At 42.7% G+C, this 22595-nt stretch overlaps 3 protein-coding genes across 9 annotated transcripts in view; 1 reads left to right on the forward strand and 2 right to left on the reverse strand.

Moving 5' to 3' along the window:
- birc6 (baculoviral IAP repeat containing 6) overlaps positions 1–6999 on the reverse strand; it is a 69691-nt gene extending 62692 nt beyond the window's left edge. For 4 of the 6 annotated variants that reach the window (XM_058057916.2, XM_078799207.1, XM_078799209.1 and 1 more), the window contains exons 1-4: positions 6521–6999; positions 2743–2924; positions 2329–2466; positions 1297–1490 (exon numbers count right to left, since the gene is read on the reverse strand). In XM_058057916.2, coding sequence (XP_057913899.2) covers positions 1297–1490; positions 2329–2466; positions 2743–2924; positions 6521–6731 — 725 coding nt within the window. In that variant the 5' untranslated portion in view covers positions 6732–6999. The remainder of the gene's footprint in view (positions 1–1296; positions 1491–2328; positions 2467–2742; positions 2925–6520) is intronic. The other 2 variants (XM_058057919.2, XM_078799208.1) reach the window with 1 other exon arrangement.
- Positions 1–21167, forward strand: part of exo1 (exonuclease 1) — a 136390-nt gene extending 115223 nt beyond the window's left edge. Inside the window, exons 2-14 of the mRNA XM_078799047.1 lie at positions 13532–13727; positions 13846–13965; positions 14220–14343; positions 14430–14567; positions 15455–15667; positions 16424–16611; positions 16667–16769; positions 16837–17029; positions 18408–18603; positions 19201–19612; positions 19687–19758; positions 19830–20020; positions 20994–21167. Of these exons, the coding sequence (XP_078655173.1) occupies positions 13567–13727; positions 13846–13965; positions 14220–14343; positions 14430–14567; positions 15455–15667; positions 16424–16611; positions 16667–16769; positions 16837–17029; positions 18408–18603; positions 19201–19612; positions 19687–19758; positions 19830–20020; positions 20994–21069 (2187 nt within the window). The 5' untranslated portion in view covers positions 13532–13566 and the 3' untranslated portion in view covers positions 21070–21167. The remainder of the gene's footprint in view (positions 1–13531; positions 13728–13845; positions 13966–14219; positions 14344–14429; positions 14568–15454; positions 15668–16423; positions 16612–16666; positions 16770–16836; positions 17030–18407; positions 18604–19200; positions 19613–19686; positions 19759–19829; positions 20021–20993) is intronic.
- Positions 7377–12326, reverse strand: yipf4 (Yip1 domain family, member 4). Of its 2 annotated transcripts, none has more exons than XM_078799147.1 (6): positions 12092–12326; positions 10888–11041; positions 10596–10767; positions 9664–9741; positions 9426–9478; positions 7377–7952 (listed from the first exon to the last, which is right to left on the reverse strand). In XM_078799147.1, exons 1-5 carry the CDS (start codon positions 12147–12149, stop codon positions 9461–9463), a joined length of 480 nt encoding a protein of 159 aa, XP_078655273.1. In that variant the 5' UTR covers positions 12150–12326; the 3' UTR covers positions 7377–7952; positions 9426–9460. The 2 variants fall into 2 exon arrangements, with proteins under 2 accessions (XP_078655273.1, XP_057913170.1); XM_058057187.2 differs by having other exon boundaries at positions 7382–7952; positions 9426–9539; positions 12092–12324.
- Positions 21168–22595: the final 1428 nt, after the last annotated feature.

The following is a 22595-nucleotide window of genomic DNA, read 5'->3' on the forward strand; positions in this document are numbered from 1 at the left end:
ATACTTTTGGCCTTTTTTTGTCACTATACCCCTCCATTTCTATTTACAAAAATGCTAAAATGAACCTCAAAAGAATCATATTCAGAAATTGAAGCTTCTTTTGTTACCTGGCTATTACTGAGGGATATAGAACATATCTCTTAAAACAATGACTTTGATTTCTTTTCTCATTTTAGTATTCATCACTAAAGAAACATCTATGGTGCTGGGGTCAATTTTGACCCATATATATTCATGTCAAGAAAAGGTAGAAAAACATATTGTTTTCAGCAACAAAATTAGAATCCCCTGAAGCTTCCATGATGAGAAGAGGAGCTGGTTGCAGTTCAGTTTTGGCTCAAAATATTGCTTTATAGTCATATTATTATAACCGAGTGGAAACCGACCCTAACAATACAGTGGTCATAATTTCAACCAGTTTTATTTTTTATAATTTTATTTATTACTTTTTTTAAGTTTTAGATTAAATTCAATTTGTACCTTTATTTATTGTATTTTATTTTTACTTTTTATTTTTTTGGTCTATTTTCTTTTCTTTTTTATCAACTCTGTTTATAAAATGTGCTATATAAATAAAGTGGATGGGATTGGATAGATTCATTGTATTTGGCAGACATCGCACCAATTCGCCTGTCCATTTCGTTTTCCAGCCTTCCCTCACTCGTGAACAAGCTCAAAAACTCATTTGCTACCAAAGACATATTTATACATTTATTCCAACCTGACCGCTCACGCCCAAAGATATATTTATGTCTTTTTTCTGCTAGAGTCAAAAAGAGGTGATGATGCAACTCCACGACAGAAGAGATCAAGATCTAGAGAGAGATCAACCTACTAAGCAGAAAAAGGTAATCAAACAAACTTTGTTGTTCCGATGACTAGAGTCTAACCTTTCTTTTGGAATATACCATGTCTATATAGCTCAAGAACACAATACATAATATTCTGTGTGAAAAATCAGTCAAAATCATCCAAAATGGCCGGTACTGAGAGGGACGTCTTTTGAAAAATGGCTGGGATTGAACAAGTTAAACTCCTCCACTTGGGTCAGGCTCATCCCCTTTCTTGTTAAATTCTGTTTTTACAAATGTGCCAATAAGTACTTTGGCCCGCAAATGGCCCTCGGGCCGCACTTTGGACGCCCCTCATGTAAACATTGCTTCCTCGGTCTTCTTTGCCTTGATCAGTGAGGTGTTTACACAACATCAGTCACCACCGACAGGGGCTGCCTCCAACGACTTGTTGCCGCCCCAATCTAAACCCAAGCGCTTATTCCTTATTGTGCAGATTACTCACCTGTCTACAGAGCGCCCAGGGCCCACCCCGAGCTCAGGTCGGGCGCTTGACAAGAGGTAGGAGAGTCTGTCCATGATGGATGAGGCCACAGACAAGGCAGCGATGTTCTGGTTGATCTTCTTCAGCTCACTGACAATGGCACTGGCAACCAGCTTCAGCACATGGTGAGGAAGCTGGAAGGTTACCGTTGCCCACTGAGTGGAGGGACGTAGGAAAAGGATGACGTAATTTGGTACAACAGCGATGAAACATATGAGTTGGAATGTATTTGCCAGCGTCTTTCACGCCGAGGCCAGCCAAGTGAGACATTCCGACGCATGTGTACACAGCCATTAGACCCGGCAGGGGTCGCAGCACAAGCAGGGAAGCCCAGACTTCCCCTTCCCCGGTTACCATATTTTCCGGGGTCGCACTTTTTTTTTTTCATAGGTTGGCTGTTCCTGCGACTTATACTCCAGAGCGACTTATAAATGAAAAAAGTGTTTATGTTCCATAAACACTGGACACCTTTTGTGTTCATGTTTATTTTTTGTGTAGCTGAATAAGCATTGTGTTAGCATATCTTACACCTATTCAGCCTGTTCTCTATTCTTTTATTATTGTTACAACTTGCCTTCCAAGATGGCGGAATGTCTGTTTTGGTCAAGTAGTTTGGAAAATAAATTACCCGCAAAAAATGCCACTTATACTCCAGTGTGACTTATGTATGTTTTTTTTTCTACCTAATGATGCATTTTTGGCCTTGTGCGACTTATACGACTTATAGTCCAGAAAATACGGTAAATAAACCCACAAAAAATGCGACTTATACTCCAGCGCAACTAAGTTTTTCCACTCATTTTGACCGCTTGTACTCGCAATCTTGTCCTGTCGGTCACTACCCAAAGCTCATAACCATAGGTGAGTGTAGGAAGAAGAAGCTATGTTACGGCGCATACAAGCTACATTACCAGAAAGTCCCATTATAATGTGTTTATAAGCATATATATATATGAATATAGTGGAAACACGCGTTGAGTCAAGTTGACTAACCTTGGCCACTTTGTGATTGGCTGCCGTCTCATGTGAGGTATTCTTCAGGCCTTCTTTAAGCTGTACAATAAAGAGTTCGTAGCCCTTTGTGTTAGAAACATCGATCTTTTCCTGACAGGCTGACAGAAGCTGCTGGGCCTGACAACACAAACATATTCATTGGTTAAAAGTCAAGCAGACACCGTGGCATCCTTTATTCTTAGCAGGAAACACAGCAAACAGCAACCAGTCAGTTATATTACACTTCATTTTTACAAATATTTACATTTTCCTCATAATATTAGCACTATCTTCTCATAATAGTTTGTAGAAAGTACCCAGGACCACAAAAAAAAACAAGTCGGCAAAACATTGCACCCAATAAGAATGGTTAATGGTTCATATGAATCATGGCTGTAAACTTGCGATCACTACCTCAGTGACAGGAAGCTCCATCTGAACCAGATCCTCAGGTTTGGCAACTGGAGGTTGGAGGGCTGTGTCCAACAGCAGGATGCCGTTTAGGTCCTTCCTGCATCCCACTGCATAGTCGTCAACAAAAAGCACCTTATCCACGGCGGGAAAGTACTGACAGCGGACACGGCCACCCGCTTTGACTGGGAAGGAGCAGAAGAAAACACAACACTATGGGCATCAGATTGTTTGTACTGTACTGTACAAGTACAAGTGGATGTGCGTGTTGAGAATTTCTATTGGTGGGTAACATCTTGTACAACAATCGGCAGGCATCGTAAAACAGTCGCTGCCATGAAAATAGTAAATCACAACACGCAGCCGCACCAGCATGCTCTGCTAAACTACCCAGGCCAACATTACCTGTTTGGTAGAGAGAGACAAGGAAATCAAACACACGCACATATCAATATGTCAAGGCCAGGAAAATTGATTATAGTAATAGGCCCAGTAATCAGGTATTTCTTCCATTTCTTGAATTATTGGCCGATTAGTGGTCTCGAGCACAAAATCTGTTTGTGAGCGGGTAGACATAATCTTCACTGGCTAAATGTACTGCAAAAAAGGTCAGTAAGGATAATTCATAATGCCGCTTACAGAGAACATACTAACTCCTTATTTCTAACATCACTAATACTTCAACTTGCTGATATAGTTCATCTTCAAACAGCTAAAATAATGCATAAGGCTAAAAATAAGCAATTAGCTAAAAATGTCATCCAACACTTCTCTACAAGAGAAGTAAATAAATAAATATAAATATAAAACAAAAAAAAACTTAAATTATATTAGGAAAGCAGGAAGTGAACAAATGTAAGAGTTAGTGATTGTAAAAGTACCAGATGGAGGGGTAGGATTTAATAAGCTTTGCTTCTTCCTACTGCTTTTGGACATGTGGAACTGGGAACTGATTATGGGATGCACTCAATTGGAATCTGATGCATGTTCTAATGAAATAAACCATAACCATTACCATAAACCATACTTAACACGTATCCGCCGCGCCTCCGGTAGGTATGCTAGGCAAAACAACATTTTGCCCATCACACTGCAACTGCGAAATATATCTCGTTTTGAATATCTCGTTTTGCCTGAAACACAGTGTTAACTGATCTGGTTTCATGTGTGGATATTTCAGCGTTTTTTCCCATCCACTCTGCAGCTTTAATCTGTGTGGTTTTACCGTACGACATAGATTGACCTGTTGCATTATTGCACCTTTGAGGAACATACGCTCAACATGTTAAACCAGTTGTGCTTTGGCTGTTGCTGCTCGGAAAAGCCTTTAAACGTCTTCATAAGATACTTCCCAGAAACTGTACATGGGGAGATTCGAATGATTAATCCGTCACCGCTAGGGGGTGTCAGATCCTACCTAACTTCCAAGACTAGACGAGATTCAGAATTTTGTGGACAGAATTTCTGCATGGTCCCGATGGCGTCGTCAAGCTGTGACCTTCAGTGTTTACTGGAGCGATTCAAAGATGTGTGCCAAGCTTCTGGGATGAGACTCAGGACCTCCAAATACGAGGCCACGGTTGCAAGTGACGTTGTTCCCCAAATGGAGCATCTCAAGCATCGGGAAGGCTGGAATCTATGCTCCCACCCTCACCGATGATCACTAGTTCTGGGTCGTGGCCAAAAGAACCAGTAGAGGTGGGCTCAGCAGCTCATCCGGATACCTCTACCTGGTGAGGTGTTGTGGGCATGCCCAGCCGGGAGGAGGCCCCAGGGCAGACCTGTGACCTGCTGGAGGGATCATGTCTCACAGCTGGCCTGGGAACACCTCGGTGGCTTCCCGGTGGAATTAACAACGCTAACCAAGGTTCCACTGTAAATCAAATAATACTTAACATACTAATGGAACACAGGAGCCCTTATGTCATAACATAATCACGTTTACACATCTTCGAGGGCCCTCTGAGGGCAGCCATAACGCAAATGTTTGACCCTAAGTAATGCATAGAACACAATATAACTGTACACCGTGGACTATTCAGGTACAAAAATAAACGCTCACACACAAGTATAACTTCATTTTATAGAAATGTATAAGCCACAAGGCATGCCGGGAAGCCAATCAATCTGACTTTTTTTTTTTTTAACACATTTTCAATTTCCTCCTCTTAGCAGCAATCGCTTTATGAATGCATGAATGGACTGTTTCCCTCGCCAAAACCATCGCAAAGAGGGATTCCTCCAACAGAGAAGTATAAACAATCAACTGACAAACGCTCTACTGCAAGTCAACGCGTCGTATCTTTGAGTACTCTGAAAAGCGCGATACAAATAAAATGTATTATTATTATTAGTTCAAAAAGAGAATATATCTTTTTATTTCAGTGGCCATTTTCCTATAAGATTATTTACATTTTAATTCAACTTATATCACACATATTTGACTCTGTAGGACCCTTTGATTTACGTGTTTGTGGAATCGCGGGCCGCTCAATGGTGGCAGAATCCCATCACCTCAAACACCAACGCGCACCCTACCAAGCTTGTCCAAACCGTGACCTCAAACACTGCCGAAAGTTGCCGTAAAAGCGACATCCTTTCGTGACCGGCTGGAAAGGAAACCATGCAGTGTCTCGGCCCTCCACAGCACAAGTTTGACACCTCTGGTCTACACCGTGTTGCGTTTTACGATGAAGTTGTGAATGAGAGGCACATTTATACTTGCCCTCAATTGAAATTCTCAACACACACAAAAAAAACACACTTCCGGCATTCAAAATAAAAGCCCTGTTCGCCACACCCTGTCTAACTGTGTAAATGAAATAAGGGTGTCATTAAAATATCTTACATAAATAACATCTTTGGAATGGCATATGCCTTCCTTAACCACAAGCACTGGGCGGGATTCTGTAGCAATGTGTGCAGAGGATGCCATCCAATTAGAAAAGTTAGCCATGCGACAACGCCTTGGAAATACCGAGTACAATTGGCCAATAATGTGGTATTGCATCAATAATGTAAGGATTTTTGCATTCAATTTCCAGACAATATTGCCATAAAAGTACGCAGTATAGTCTGATAAAATAAATGCCAGGTAAAAAAATCGGAATTGTAAAACATTACAACAAAAAAAATGAATTTTGAGGTAAATAAAAGAACTTTAATGGGTCCGCTTGCAAGACCGGGGTTGGTCTCGTTCCCTGGTTCAGGGACCTGCCTTCACACGTGACCAAACGAACCCTACCGGCAAAGCAAACAAGCTGGAGTTCGTTTTAACCGGACCAAAAACACGAGTGTGAACGCAACCTATATTGAAACACAAGCGATGGACTCAAACGAAGCAGCTAAAGCTATTTTTCTTCAGGAAATAAAATTCACATAATCGTGTTTATGCGTCACTTTATTGTGCTACCGTATTCGACAAACCCAGGAGCTGTTAGGTCATTATAGAGAGAGCGGACATGGCTATCTATGGAGGGCAGCTACCGAGCACAGTGCTAAGTGAAGCACCTAGCTATTAGCTTCCATTAGCTTAGCTTGCACGGTGGCTGTGTCATGAATAGTGACTTGTAAACACTGGAAACATGGCATAGCAAAAATTCCAACACGGTGTCAAACATAGCGACACGGCATACCAGTGTCTGCGTTTCAATCATCTCATTAGGCCCAAACGCAAGTGCTAATCACCGCTAGCGGTAGCTCAGATCCAACTTTCGCCCAAGTGTTGACAATCGAGAGGCTTCGTGCGGCTGTCCGAACCCGGCAAAGCTCCGGTGCTTACCGTGCGGCGTGGAAGCCTGGAGAATGGCCCCAGAAGTGCCGTCAATGACTTTGATGCCCCCTTTACTTGTGACGGCGAGGATAGCGTTGAGGGTCGGGTGATAGGAAAGGCTTCGCAGGCCCTCCTCGTCGCAACGCAGGCAGCCGTCTCTCAGTACAATCCAGTCCGAGGGGGTGGACGAGCCGGAGCCCGGCGAGGCCGCGGCCGCCATCTTTCCCTATTTTCCCCTTCCTGTCCCTTTCTGTGTGTGTTAGGAAGCGTTGACACTGTCAATAGAAGTAAATCTACACGACTAACTCCACACTGTCACTCCTCCGCCACTGCTGACCCCTTCTGTGGCTTCTTCCCGTCCACCCGTCAGCGTAGCAGCGGCTATTCACTAACAGCGTTGAGAAAGTGCTGGCGGGCTTAGCTGTCAGTTACATGATAGTCACACGAAGGTAGCGTAGCCTACTGGCACATCTCGCGATACTTCGGTGTGCCAACGAGAACAAAATACTGAAGGCTCCTTTTTGGAAAAAAAACGTTGTTAGTAGTGTGACAGATGCCAAGGTCAATCGTTTCATGTAATTATTAGAATGTAATTAACTTAATTATTGTTGTATGAATTATTGTCATTCCTCCGCATTAAGAACGTGCTGGCGACTGTCAATGCACGTTCCGTACCGGAAATAAGATCCGTCCAGTACGTGAAAAAGCACAACGTCACTTCCTCAATTATTTTTTTTTTACATCGAGCTTCTACGACGTCACGGGCCGTGTTATGTATGTATATATCTTTATATTAATGTATGATCATAAATGATCCTATGTATGAAGTCAATATAAGAAATAAAGCTGAGGATTTATATAAAAAAAAATTTTATTGTGTATTTATAATAGCGGCTGTACGGTGGACGAGTGGTTAGCGCGCAGGTTTTCAGTAAAATACTATAAATATCGTATAGCTGCAGCCCTAATAAGAACTCAGTGTACCAAGACTTGATGGGTTGGTCATTATAAACGTTGCGTAGTGTATATGGACTGTATTGTACTAGCAGACAATATGACAAGGCTGAAAAAAACACTGTAAAAGCAGATACTTTTAATAGAACAAAGACAAGGAACAAAACTATACACAAGGAAATGTCTCTATATATATAAAGTGTATATACACAGTGTAGTATATACCGTATCCCCCAGTCTACAATCTAACAAAGAAATATACTGTACATCTTTCCAAAATCCTGCTTTCAACGTGAGAATGTGTCCTCCTTGTGGGTCTCTGAAAAGGTCCATATTAGAAAGTCACTCGTCAGACACCAGTGTACAAGGACAGGAAGTAAATATACAAAAGGAAAATGGGATATATGAGAAGAGGCTTCTTGCTTTTGAATTCATCTCCGACAAGCAGTGAAGCAGCGCTGTAAGCGGCCCAGAACACTCCGAAGAGCTGAAAGATGAGCAGATAGTGCTGGTCATCAGTATATTTATTCACACGTCAAGACAAGTAATGAACGGTCTGATGAGCCAATTCAAGAAACAATACAAGCAGTTGATGTTTGATGTTTTGCTAAATCCATGATGTGCTATATATATCACTATATTGACACTTACTATGGTACCCATTATGGCATTGGATGCTCATATCACCGAGTACTTCGCTACAGGACAAAAATAAAAACCATAATAATAATAAAAACAATTCAAAATAATAAAAAACATTTTTAATAAAAAAATAAAAAATAAAACTATATGAGGAAAGCAGGAAGTGAACAAATGTAAGAGTTAGTGATTGTAAAAGTACCAGATGGAGGGGTAGAATTTAATAAGCTTTGCTTCTTCCTACTCCTTTTGGACATGTGGAACTGGGAACTGATTATGGGATGCACTCAATTGGAATCTTCATGTTCAAATGAAATTAAACCATAAACAAAACAAAGGTTTCTACTTCTCTTATGATGAATGGATGATTGTTTTTATTACTTTTCATGATAATGTTTTGGGCTTCATACGACACAACTGACAAATCAATACAAATACACAGAGTACAGTGGACCCTTGGTTAGCATCATTAATCCATCCATAAATCCGGAAGGTCTCATTCTAACCAAAACGGATGCCAACCAGATCCATTTTTCCCATAAGAAATCATGCAAATCCAATGAATCCATTCCAGAAAGCTGTTTGTAATAGTTTCATAAACCGAAAACTATTCCAAATGCATGTAAATCGACAAATAAGGTTAACTTTACCTTCATTGAATACATCATTCTTGCAAAAAAAAAAACAAACATGGACACCAACATTGTGTTCTGACGTGAGTTTTTTTTTTTTTATGTTGTCTTGACTCAAGTCTCTACGTTTCTTTCGGTCGGTAACCACTGAAGGTCACAGCCTGAGATCCTAAGACCCAAGCAATGCAAACCAAGCTCCTGCTCCGGTTCTGGTACAAGGACCAAATGGCCCAGTTGGGCAACCTCCCATGTACCCGCCGGTACCCTTGCAAAGGTGTAGAACTGGTCCAGTGTTACGCCACCAGGACGAAAACCACATTGCACCGCATCTTGTAGCAGAGGTTCGACTAAAGGTCGTAACCTTCTCTCCAGTACTCTGCAAGAGACTTTCCCAGGGAGGCCCCCTACACTTGGAACACACCCTGCAGGACCACCACCCTGGTCTGCCAAGCCAGGGTTCCTGTCACGTAATGTTGAAGAGACATATCAACAAAGACAGTTCTTCAACCTCCGGAACCCTGAGGAATTCAGCCCCTGGAGCCTTGCTACTGGGGAGTTTATTGATGGTGGACATGTCCGCCTCCGTGTCTTTTTCGGATCAAGACCTTGCAAGACCTTTTCGGATGTATCGCCAATTGTGTTTAGACAATGAGGGTGAAAATGCATAGCGCAATAACGTGAATGCTCACTTTGATTAAGGTAGAAATCACCTCCAGTCCTCCAATCACGAGAAGCAGAGGGGCTATTACAATGAGAGGAAGAAGGGAATATCCAATCACTCCGAGGACCTGACCGTAGGAAACCTGCTCAAAACAAGAGTGGATGGAACAACATTTATTGTAGTACAGTGTTTAAAAAAAACAAACAACAACAACACATCAGTCAGTCTGCTGTTGTGTGTGAAGAAAAAACGGAGGACAAACTTACCTCCCCGCCAAGTACACGGGCCAGGAGGAAAATGGTCAGTGACCCAAATATCCAGATGGTGATGATCCAGGAAACAACCTGACAATCGCAGATGGATTTTGAGTGAAAGGTTTCATTTACAAAACTGAACGTGTTTGTTGCGGCGCGGCACGGCATGGCAGTCGAGTGGTTAGCGAGCGGACTTCACAGCAAGAAGACCCGAGTTCAATCCCACCCTCGGCCATCTCTGTGTGGAGTTTGCATGTTCTCCCCGTGCATGCGTGGGTTTTCTCCGGGTACTCCGGTTTCCTCCCACATTCCAAAAACATGCTAGGTTAATTAGCCCCTCCAAATTGTTCATAGGTATGAATGTGAGTGTGAATGGTTGTTTGTCTATATGTGCCCTGTGATTGGCTGGCCACCAGTCCAGCGTGTACCCCGTGCCTCTCGCCCCAAGACAGCTGGGATAGGCTCCAGCACAAGTACAATACAAAGACGCCTCGCAGGTTGTCACCTGAAAAAAAATTTCCAAGTGATCCCCAACTTTTGAGCGGTAGTGTATGTTTGCTATAATAGAATAAGAATATGTAGGGGATTATATTTAGTGAATAATCACCCCCCTTCTGTATAGTGTATGTTTGCTATAATAGAATAAGAATATGTAGGGGATTATATTTAGTGAATAATCACCCCCCTTCTGTATAGTGTATGTTTGCTAGTGTTCCCTTCTGAGAAGCAGAATTTGGCATACGGCACAAATCGCTCATAAAGACATTATAATGCACCTGGTCTGCCAGAGAATAAGAAGATGTAGCACGAGGGGATTATATTTCGTGAATAATCACCCCCCTCCATAGTCTTAATGCTGTTTACGTTTCTTTTACCCAAATTTGTCAATTGCATCCTCAGTTTCAGAAAATAGTTAGCGTCACCATATTGGAGCGTCTCCTCACCCTGAACTGTCCGTAGATGGAGATCATGGAGAAGAGCAGCACCACAGCAAGAGGGCCCCAGAAGTCCGGGTTATCTCGGACCACCTGCCGGTTGTATCCCAGCGAAGGCATTGGCATCAGCACGCAGCGAATCTTGTAATAGATATCCTTTAGGTCGATGTCCAACTCCTCTCTGATCACACACATCATCGCATTTATTAATAAAAGAGCGGCAAGAGTTGTTGTGGAAAAATAAACATTTCCAGCAATGCAAGCAGCAGCAGCAAGAGCAGCGTGATAAATGCTGACGTACAAAAGAGGTTTGCTCTCCTCGCTGTCCTCCTCCTCCACCTCCAGCAGCCAACCATAGCCTCGCTGCCTCAGGAAAGCAGTGGCATATGGATCTTTACCATTCTCGCTGTCCATGTTCACTTTGATATCGGGGGCAGCGATTGTGCCACTGAGCTCTGTGGAGGGGAGGAAAAAAACAAATAGTCACAATACTTTCTACCTAAATGTCTATAAATATTGACAATATTGTGTGGTGTACCAATAATGTAGACATTACAGTATAGAAAAATAGTTCCAACACTATTTTATTGACTGTACTATATTATTTATGAGCATATATTTGTATTAATTACATATTTGATTTCATTTTTTTTTTACATATTTTTAATTATAAATATATAAGGTGAAAAAGGTGCAGACATCCTTAAAAATGCATTTTTCCCCACAATATATCTATTTTGTTTGCTTCTTCAGAATTATATTGAGTATATGTATTGGACCACATCAAGTCAATTCATGCTTGGAAAGTTAAAGAAAGATTATGAAAAGATATGAAAGATTAATTTATTTTAATATCTATGTGCAGACGAAATGTCAATAAAATTGGTCGTTTTGGTGTTTTTTTTTTGCCCGGAAATGTTAGACGTGGCGTTAGCATTGTGGTCTGTGTGAAAGGAACAAACAAGCGTGTTGCTGCCCTGCCTTCCTGTCCTGTACATGAATAAATATGACACTTGACTTTTAAAATATATTTGTGTAATTAATTACATATTTTGTTTTACGGTTGTTTGTAAGTCGATCACGTTTGTTTTGACTCGATGTTAAAAGGCAATGGGGACCAAAGGCTGTAAAATCTGCTCTAACTTCTTCAATATTTGGAATAAAGGAGTGATTGAGGTATCAAATGAAATTTCATGCTTTATCGGTTAGAAATGAAATCGCATTCTTGATATTACACATTTCAAAAACTGCTACTGCAAAAAATTGCTACTTTATGACATCTTCGGCCTGCGATGCTATGCTAGCTGTGAGGCTCCACTCGCATTAGCTTAAACTCCGCTTGTGTATAGAAAAGGAACGTAAAGTCTCCGTTGTTCGGCGTGAATTCAGTTTAAATGTACGGCGGGTGTTGTGAAAAGAGGAAAAAAATAACGAAGCCATGACGCCCAGTGTTGTCTTCTATGGCCTGCTATTTTCGCTGTGAAGCTCCGCTAGCATTAGCTTACCTTGCGCTTCTGTCGAGGAGACGAACGTAAAGTCTCCGTTGTTGGGAGAAAACTGCATGATTTCAGTTTAAACGCATCAATCCCACAAAGCAAGGTTCGAAGAAAGGCGTTGTCTATTATCCCAGGTAATTCCTGTCATGCATTATGGAGCTGGAGAAAGTTTGACAACAACAGCTTCTGGTTTTTCTCTGTCGACTCAGCGATAGCCGGAAGCAGGAAGTGCACGGGAAGCTGACAAATGTGACACGTTGTATGATGCATTCAGGCAACCTTAACTCAGTGGGGAAATTACAATGACAATGATAAATAAACTGCACTGAGCGTTTTCATGTTGGTTACACGTTGCTGCGCTGTGAAGGTAACTTAAGGACAAGGTGAATCTAAATATCGTGTCAGTCTTCCTCACGTTTCCGAGCCAAGGTGAGTGGAATTATCATAAAAATGAGTACAGTTCACGCTTGTGGCGCGAACGTCCAACCAAGCAGTGTGTCGTCTTGCGGTATGACTCCTCCCCCTGTGTCAATTTCATCCAGTCGCATTAGCTCTTACAGGAAAGTCATTTGCCGCTAAAACCAAACTCCTTTCAGTTGTTTTCACTCCACGTAACAGCCGGGTTGAAACACAGAGAGGCAAATAAAGGTACGTTTTCATCAATTAAACGCCCTTTTTTTGCAAATCACGTCCGACTATCGTTCTCTGTGCTTCATTTTCCCGACTACAAGGGAAAATGGGTTATTTTTGCGCCTCTTGTACTTGTATGTGCCGTTATAGGATGGGGACGTCATTCGATGCCATCGTGTTGTATAGCAAAATGTCAGGTTATATTATTTACACGTTTACTTCGATTGTTTGTATAATTACCTTTATTGGGGTGCTAACAACTACTATTATTGTTGCTTTCCTCGCTGGTTTTCCACGTATCATGAAGAAATAGTAGACTACTTGACAACCAACAAGCATCCTACAGCAGGATCTCCAAAGTGCGACGGGGGGGCCATTTGCGGACGGACACTTGTTTTGTACTGTCCCTCTGCATAGTAAAAAATATATCTACATAGACTTACATTACAATACATAGCCCACATCAGAACATTACAAAGAAGGTTAAGTGCTCACATTGAATGAAGAAAGTTAGCATAGCATAGCATAGCATGCATACGTTGACATACACTTATTTATCCACAGATTTTTAACTGGCCTGTTGAAAAAACCAGAAAGCACAGTTTTGTTTATTTATTTAAAGGCACATTCTATATATTTTTTTCAACTGTATACTGTCAACAATTTTTTATATTGTTATTATTATTTTATATTTTATTTGATCTGGGATTATTGGCCTGCATCAAGCAAGGGGCAGGTGGGATGACTACTGTATGTACACCCTCCTCCCCCGTATCTTATCTGCAAATGATAATTAATTTGTGTGAATATATTTTCCAGTGTGGCTTCATTACCCCCATCCCCCCACCCCCAAAATGGGCATCCCTGGGCTGCTGCAGTTTATCAAAGATGCAGGAGAGCCCATCAATGTGAAGAAATACAAAGGGCAGACGGTGGCCGTCGACACGTATTGTTGGCTCCATAGAGGAGCGTTTTCATGTGCCGAGAAGCTTGCCAAAGGGGAACCCACTGATCAGTAAGTGGCTTAAAAGAAAAGCTTCAGTATGTGTGTGTGTATATATATATGTGTATGTATGTGTATATATATATTGCAGATTTCTGATGCTGTCCCTTATCTATATTCCCACTTCCAGGTACGTATTGTACTGTATGAAATATGTGGACATGCTGTTCTCCTTCAGCGTGAAACCAATTCTAGTATTCGACGGACGGAATCTACCTTCAAAACGAGAGGTGGAAAAGGCTCGCAGAGAGTGAGTGTCGACCTGGACTGTAAACGAGTAGGAATGCTGAATATCCCTGAATGTACATGAGTAGGAACGCTGGGTATCCGTGGCTGTCAATGCAAGGTTTATGGCGTGCGTAAAGCAATGAATGCACGGTTCCAGTAATGCCACTTCCATATTAGCATCCGTGTGTTATTGATAGTAGCAACGCTGCGTGACACCACTTTTATAATAAGTTGTAACGTATTCCTTTGTTTCGATGTTCTCCATCTGCACGCCAGGCGCAGAGAAGCTAACCTTCAAAAGGGCAGACAGCTGTTACGAGAAGGCAAGCTGTCCGAGGCCAGAGACTGCTTTACTCGCTGCGTGAACATCACTCCAGCCATGGCTCATAACCTGATCAAGGTGAGGCCACTCTCTTGGGTGCCCTCGGTTTCCTTTTCTTTGCCGTACCTGGGAGACACGGCGATGTCATTCTGTTGTTGTTCCAGGCTGCGAGGGCAAGAGGGGTGGACTGTGTGGTGGCCCCGTACGAAGCCGATGCTCAGCTGGCCTACCTGACCAAATCTGGTTTGGCCCATGCGGTCATCACGGAGGATTCCGACCTTCTGGCCTTTGGCTGTAAAAAGGTATCGTGCCTTTTGATGAGGACCATATTCCGACTACATAAACAGGCTGATCACAAAACTGTAGAATCGCTCTCGCTTTACAAAAGATAAGCAAGCAGCTTATCCTCACGGGGGTGGTGGGGGTGCTGGAGCCTATCCCAGCTGTCTTGGGGCGAGAGGCGGGGTCCATCCTGGACTGGTGGCCAGCCAATCCCAGGGCACATATAGACAAACAACCATTCACACTCACTTTCATACCTATGGAAAATTTGGAGTGGCTAATTAACCTAGCATGTTTTTGGAATGTGGGAGGAAACCGGAGTACCCGGAGAAAACCCACGCATGCACGGGGAGAACATGCAAACTCCACACAGAGATGGCCGAGGGTGGAATCGAACTCAGGTCTTCTAGCTGCGTGGCCGTGCAGCACCAAGAGTACAAATACAAGAATTTCTGATTTGAGTTGGGTTGTTCCAGGCTGTTTTATTGGGGCCCAAGGGGTGCAATGACCAACTATCTCCAGCAGAGGGAGCTGCACTTCAGGGGTTGAAGTGGAAGAGCATGGCCTCTCTCTCCCCTCGTGATTTTTTTCAATCCAACCTGTCGGACCAGCGGTGTCCCAAGTGGGGCCTGCAGCACATTCTACAGAATTACGACAGTCACTTTAATTGCAAATGTTGATCTGAAGTCTGTCAACGTTGACCCAGCAGGAGAGCTGGTGTATCGTACCGTGGGTAAAAAATAGAGGTTTTGAAGAGAGTTTAATTTCTTCACATGTTTTGACTGTTTGCAGGTGGCCTGTACGTACCGTATACGTACCGTATACGTACCGTATACGTACCGTATACGTACCGTATACGTACCGTATGTGTATAACTCAGCATACATCATATTCCCAAACAACGCAGGTGATCCTAAAAATGGACAAACAGGGAAATGGCCTGGAGATAGACCAAAGCAACCTGGGCCGATGTCGCGCCCTGGGGAACGTCTTCACGGAGGAGAAGTTTCGCTACATGTGCATCCTCTCCGGGTGCGACTACCTGGCGTCCCTGCACGGCATCGGCCTGGGCAAGGCTTGCAAACTGCTGCGGCTGGCAAGAGACCCCGATATACTCAAGGTGAGGTCCGAACGGCGATTCCCATCCAAATACAACCTTGGATAGAAGTGAACGACATGCGTTTGTCGTGGTACACAACTGAACTGCACGCGATTGACACCACATTCCTAGCTGTGAGGTCTGCGCTCTAACCACTCGACCATCGTGCAGCCCAATGCACATCATATTAAGATTCATTCATTTTCTACCGCTTTTCCTCACGAGGGTCGCGGGGGTTGCTGGAGCCTATCCCAGCTGTCTTTGGGTGAGAGGCGGGGTACACCCTGGACTGGTGGCCAGCCAATCCCAGGGCACATATAGACAAACAACCATTCACACTCACATTCATACCTATGGACAATTTGGAGTGGCTAATTAACCTAGCATGTTTTTGGAATGTGGGAGGAAACCGGAGTACCCGGAGAAAACCCACGCATGCACGGGGAGAACATGCAAACTCCACACAGAGATGGCCGAGGGTGGGATTGAACTCGGGTCTCCTAGCTGTGTGGCCTGCATGCTAACCACTCGAGCGCCGTGCAGCCTAAAGCTCCTGTATTTGCTTTGTAAATGTGTTTTGTGATGGTGAAGGTCGCCCACAGCCGCTCCCAGATGAAGCAAACCCGGTCTGTGGTTAGTTTGAAACGAGGCAGAAACGTCCTTCGCTGTTTCCCAAAGTCAAAGCTGTGTGTCAATATTTAGTTTTAACTAAAACACGTAACAGGTCTGCTTTCACGGATGATAAGGGCATTCATAACTATTCACGATGGCCGTCAGGTGATCAAGAAGATGAACCAGTACCTGAAGATGAGCCTAGCGGTCCCGGAGGAGTACATTGAGGGCTTTGTCAGAGCCAATCACACCTTCCTGTACCAGCTGGTGTTTGATCCCGTCAGCAGGAAGGTCGTCCCCCTCAACCCCTACCCAGACGACATCAACCCAGCCGCCCTCAGCTACGCTGGACCGTACGTATCCTGCTCTTCATCATGGCCTCGCTGACCTTAACGTGACCGCATGTAGTCCTTTAGGAGACAACACGGCCTTGCAAATGGCCTTGGGAAACCTTGACGTCAACACACAGGAGAGGATAGACGACTTCGACCCAGACAAACCTAAGGCACAGGTAAAAACCAAATGGAAAACATGCCCATTTCGTCAACCATGACCTTTTTTAAAACCTACACACGCAGCCCGCAAGACAACGCAGTCACAGCTGGAATGACAACCGGGTCGGCGCCCAGCTCAGCATCTGGAGTAGAAGGACGAGGGCGACCCCTGTCCCACCAGCCCAGCCTGCAACCTCGCCCGACAGGCCTCCCCCCACCAGGGGCAAGGAGAGACTCGTCAGCCTGGCTGGTGTCGGGATGAAGAGACCCCGCCAGGGTGAGACTGCGGCACTGAGTCTACCAGGGGCGGGCAAAACCTTGAATTGGCTTGGAAAATGGTGCAAGGAAACACAGCACATGAATCAAATACATGCTTAATGGTTTTATTACATTAGAACATGCATCAGATTCCAATTGAGTGCATCCCATAATCAGTTCCCAGTTCCACATGTCCAAAAGGAGTAGGAAGAAGCAAAGCTTATTAAATCCTACCCCACCATCTGCTACTTTTACAATCACTAACTCTTACATTTGTTCACTTCCTGCTTTCCTAATATAGTTAAAGTTTTTTTTTATTACATTTTTTAAAATTATTGTAAAAATTATTATAAAAAAGTATTATTATTAATTTAAGTAAATCAGTAACTTACATTTGTTCACTTCCTGTTTTCCTAATATAGTTTGTTTTTTTATTTTTTAAATTATTATTAAAAAATATTATAAATTATTATTTAAAAATTATTAATTTTTTAAAAAAATATATATTTTTACATTTTTTGTCACGTTCGGGGGTGATATGACTTTTACAATCAGTAACTGTTACATTTCTTCACTTCCTGCTTTCCTAATATAATTTTTTTTTTTTTCGTTTTTTTATAATTATTTTTTTTATATAAATTTTCAATTATTTATTTATTATTAAGAAGCAAAGCTTATTAAATCCTACCCCTCCATCTGGTACTTTTACAATCACTAACTCTTACATTTGTTCACTTCCTGCTTTCCTAATATAGTTAAAGTTTTTTTTTATTACATTTTTTAAAATTATTGTAAAAATTATTATAAAAAAGTATTATTATTAATTTAAGTAAATCAGTAACTTACATTTGTTCACTTCCTGCTTTCCTAATATAGTTTGTTTTTTATTTTTTAAATTATTATTAAAAAATATTATAAATTATTATTTAAAAATTATTAATTTTTAAAAAATATATATATATTTACATTTTTTGTCACGTTCTAAAGTACGGGGTGATATGACGTTTACAATCAGTAACTGTTACATTTCTTCACTTCCTGCTTTCCTAATATAATTTTTTTGTTTTTTTTTTATTTTCGTTTTTTTATAATTATTTTTTTATATACATTTTCAATTATTTATTTATTATTAAGAAGCAAAGCTTATTAAATCCTACCCCTCCATCTGGTACTTTTACAACAACATGAGCCATGAATGGTAAAACATTGGCTATCAAGAGTATGTTAGCATCCCTCCATGTTTGCTTCCCTGATGAACTCATAATAACATATTAACATATTTCACAATCAAGAAAACGGCTAAATGTTGTGGGGCGAGAGAGAGAGAGAGAGAGAGTACCCCGAACTACCCAGCATACCTAACAAACACCGTACCGTCTCTGTGTCCCCCGCCACAGACACCAGACTGTCAGACGAAGACGTCCTGGAGCAGTACTCGGACAGCGGGAAGCGATGGAAGCCCGAGCGGCATCCGCCAGACCGGTCGACGTCAACGCCCATCGGTCAGTCCCGGCCACCACGGAACCGCTTCGCCACGGTCCTACAGATGAGGAACCAGGATGCAGATGAGAAGGGCCCGGCCATGACCAGCAGGTACGGATGTATCGGTTTAATATCGATTATTTTCCCACACCCTTAGCGTGCACGCTGAATTTTCCTTCAAGGTGCAACTTCCTGGTTGCCGCATAAGATCCTTGCCGCTATCCTCCTCAACTCCGGTTTCCTCCCACATTCCAAAAACATGCTAGGTTAATTAGCCACTCCAAATTGTCCATAGGTATGAATGTGAGTGTGAATGGTTGTTTGTCTATATGTGCCCTGGGATTGGCTGGCCACCAGTCCAGGGTGTACCCCGCCTCTCGCTCCAAGACAGCTGGGATAGGCTCCAGCACCCTCGCAACCCTCGTGAGGAAAAAGCGGTAGAAAATGGATGAATGGAAGATGCAGGCCGTGCTCTTCTAAAATGCACTCCTGCCACCTTGTGGCCATTTTTTGGGCTTAAAGCTGCACCAAAAATGTCTTTGGTAGGGAATGAGTTAAGTGGGGGGGGGGGTCCCGAGGCCTTCCCACGCCAGTTGAGGCATCCTGACCAAATGCCCGATGACGATGCAATGACGGTATTTCCCTGACACTTTGAACGTCACGCCTCGCTTCGAGATGAACTCTGTCCCCCGTTTTTCCCCCGTGTAGATTCTTCAGCAGTTCCAGTTCGGAATCCACTCAGCCGGCTTTCAGCGAGACCACCGAGCCGGCGGCGTCGAGCCCCGCGGACGACACCCCCGCCGATGACGCCGACGGTCCAGACGTCCCATCCGTGGAGACGCCCAGTCCGCCCCCGTCTCCAAACGCCGCCACCCCCAGCTCGGGCGGCAGCCAAGGTCTCAGGCTCTTTAACTGGTCGGGTGCTTCGCCGCTAGCGGATCGGTCGCAGACGCCCGAGTCCGGCCTGAACGCCCTGCGGCAGTTCCAGTATCGGAAGGACACGGTCTCCTCGTCCACAAGGAAGGATGAGGTCTTTGCTCCTTCCCAGGAAAGTGGCTATTTTTCTCAATCCCAGCCGTGGTCTGCGGGCTTACACGAAGACGACGGCTTGAACGCACCTGTAAGTTGGTACTTAAGCTGTACGCCCCCCCCCCCACCGCACGTGGATGTACGAGTCTCTTTCATGTCTTGCAGAAGATGGAATCCAAAGAAGAGTCGGAGCAGAGTCCCACAAGCTCAAAGGAGACCAGACCAGTGAAGTCAAAGGTAAACGCGTGTATAGAAAAAGGATCAGGTCATAACGGAGACAATGTTTTGTTTTGGTTCCCCCCCGTCAGGTTGCAGGCCTGCCTAAGCCCACGTCCAACCGTGTGCTCACGGACACAAATGCGCACGCCTTGGGCCCGGCCAGGGCGAGCGGACTGAGGAAAAGATCCGGCGGATTCGGGAAGAAACCCTCAAACAGCGAGAACAACCCCGGCGTTCAGGCCACCATCAGCAGTCTCTGGAAGAACTACAGCTTCAAAAAGTAACTTCCGTTTTACTGTACTGCGTACTATCTAACAGTAATATACGTAAGAGATGGAAGTTTTAGTACACAGCAGGGGGGACCGGTGAAAGATAGTTTGGTCATGTAGGTGAAAAAGCCTTTTTAGTATCGGATTTGTTTTTCATAATACATTCATTCATTTTCTACCGCTTATCCTCACGAGGGTCGGGGGGGGTGCTGGAGCCTATCCCAGCTGTCTTGGAGTGAGAGGCGGGGTACACCCTGGACCGGTGGCCAGCCAATCACAGGGCACATATAGACAAACAATGCAGCCCTTTTCATAATACAACGCTTGTCGATTTTATTTTCCATGATCTTTTTTTAACTTTCATAATTTATCTTTATTTTGTCAAAGTGGGCCAATTATGCTTTTTTTTTTTTTACCTATAAATGTAATTTGTATAAATGTAGTAACGTTATATTCCCTAAAAGTGATCCCTAAAAGAACTCAAAACGCTGGGTTTCAGAGACTTTAGCCAGACTTCCTTATATGGGCGTCACCCGGGTACAAGCGGAGTGGGCGTGCCCGAATAAATCAAAACTGACAGTTTTGGAAAAACCTGGGAAATAGAGCCGGAATTGGTGCAGATTGCGGCCACATGATGAATGTAATGGGTTTAAATTGGGGAATTAATATGACTTTATATTCATAAAATGATTTTTTTTTTATTCTTTTATTTCATTTTCTAATTATTTCAGCTTCCCATGATATTTTGACTTTATGCTTGTAACATCAACCTAATTTTCTAAATATTTTATTAAATTAGACTAACTCAATAATATTTTGACTTTATTCATGTAATTTTTTTTTTTTTTTTACAAAAGTTTTCTTGAATTTACAGTACTACTGTACATGTAATAGTAATATCAGTTACCTGAGCTTTGGTAGTATGGAACGGTGGTGATCTGGTGAAGCCACATTGAACGGTTTACCGCTTGTGTCTTTTTCCAGAGATGCCCCGAAGATGATGTCCTGCATGAAAGGAGAGCCCATGTCTCCACTTGAAGGCAACCTGATGGCCAGTTAAGCGTCCACACAGCGTGGAAAGAACACTTTGAAAACATACCGTGTATGTTCATCATATTTCATCAATTTCACTTTTTTTTTCTTTTTTAAATAAAGTTATCTTCAACCAAGAGCTTCCTGCATCCGATTCTTTATCCTGTATTGTTTGCTTTTTTTTCTTCTTCTTGTGTTTGGTGTGCTTGGCTACCTGCTCTGCTCGTGCCGCCTGGTGTGCCCCAGGCTCGTGTCCCCGCCCCCTTGATGTGCTCCCGGGCCAATCAGCTGCTTCCATGCGGCTGAGCAGCGGCCTGGGGTTTTCTTCTCTGCTTATTGGCTTGCTTATTAGCCTGCTTTTGCCCTATTATATGGGGAAAAAATAAAAAAAAATAATTATTTAAATTTATAAAATTATATTTAATTAAATTTAAAAAATAAAATATAACAATATATAATAATTAATTATATTTAATTAAATAAAATATAACATAATATAAATATATAATAAAAGATTAATAAAAATTCAGAAATGAATAAAAAAATATAAAATCAAAAATATTTAGGAGGGCTTAAGAACATTTTAGGCCTAATGACGCCACTGCTTACATCCCTTTTCCCCATGCAGTAATCTCCTGACAGATCACTTTTACCACACGCCCACATAGGTTTCTCCCTTTAGAATAAAAAGCTTTCATTTAAAAACAGCGTTTTATGTTCAGTTGTGTTGTCATTGACTCTTGTTTAAATTTAATGGACGATCTGAAACATTAAAGTGTGCCAAAAAAAATCAGGATGGGTGTGGTGGTGGGTGGGTGGGGGGGGGGGACCAAGGTACCTTTTTACCTTCCTGCTTATACGATGTTGAGCCGCGTTGTCAAAAGATGACAGATGTATGCTGGCTTAATTTTATTACAGTATTCATTCCACACTTGCTGTGGGGCAAAATTCCTAAGCTAATCCAAATACCAGCCGTGCTTGTGTCTTTCCAACCAGCCTGACTTAAGTGTTGCACAAGGACCAGCTAGGGGCCGACACCGCTTCCCTCGTCGGGACGGCATATTTCACATGCTTTGCCTCCAAATGTTGCTCCTGTGCTTTCTAGCTTTGGAGGAGTGTGTGTGTGGGGGGGTCGTTTTTCTTCAGACGGGTTTGTCGTCGCTCTCTAATGAATGAAAAAAATGTCCCGTGTGACTTGTTTTTCATGTTAAAAAAACCTCAGAAAGACACTTTGATCATTCTGATTTGTTATGTTTTTTGTTATATTTTTTAAAATCCCTTTTCCAACTTTATTGATAATACTTGTCAAGACAACATTGTCTTTATTCACCTTAAAACGTCTCGGAAACTTCACAGTAACAACATGATGTACGACGTATTATTTATAAAGAGCATAGAAAACCTCTTTAACATTACTAGAGACCTCCAGAGATACTATAACACCACTATAGTCATTTTTACACGCATTATAGTAGACATACGAAGTGAAAATATGATTTGTGCTCGTTTGTGGTGCTATGAATGTGTTCCGTGTCATTTTTTTTATCTTGGTAT

Source organism: Doryrhamphus excisus, linkage group LG19 (genome assembly GCF_037039965.1).
Source record: "Doryrhamphus excisus strain RoL-2023G ecotype Guam linkage group LG19, RoL_Dexc_Guam_v1.1, whole genome shotgun sequence".
Classification (NCBI taxonomy): Eukaryota; Metazoa; Chordata; class Actinopteri; order Syngnathiformes; family Syngnathidae; genus Doryrhamphus; species Doryrhamphus excisus.

Excerpts from the sequence above, each read along its gene's own strand:
- yipf4 (XM_058057187.2), bottom strand. The coding sequence starts at position 12,149 with ATGCAGTTTTCTCCCAACAACGGAGACTTTACGTTCGTCTCCTCGACA. Across the intron at positions 11,042-12,091 it reads CTCCTCGACAGAAGCGCAAG|AGCTCAGTGGCACAATCGCT; the intron begins GTAAGCTAATGC and ends TCCCCTCCACAG. Across the intron at positions 9,742-10,595 it reads CCATCTACGGACAGTTCAGG|GTTGTTTCCTGGATCATCAC; the intron begins GTGAGGAGACGC and ends TGCGATTGTCAG.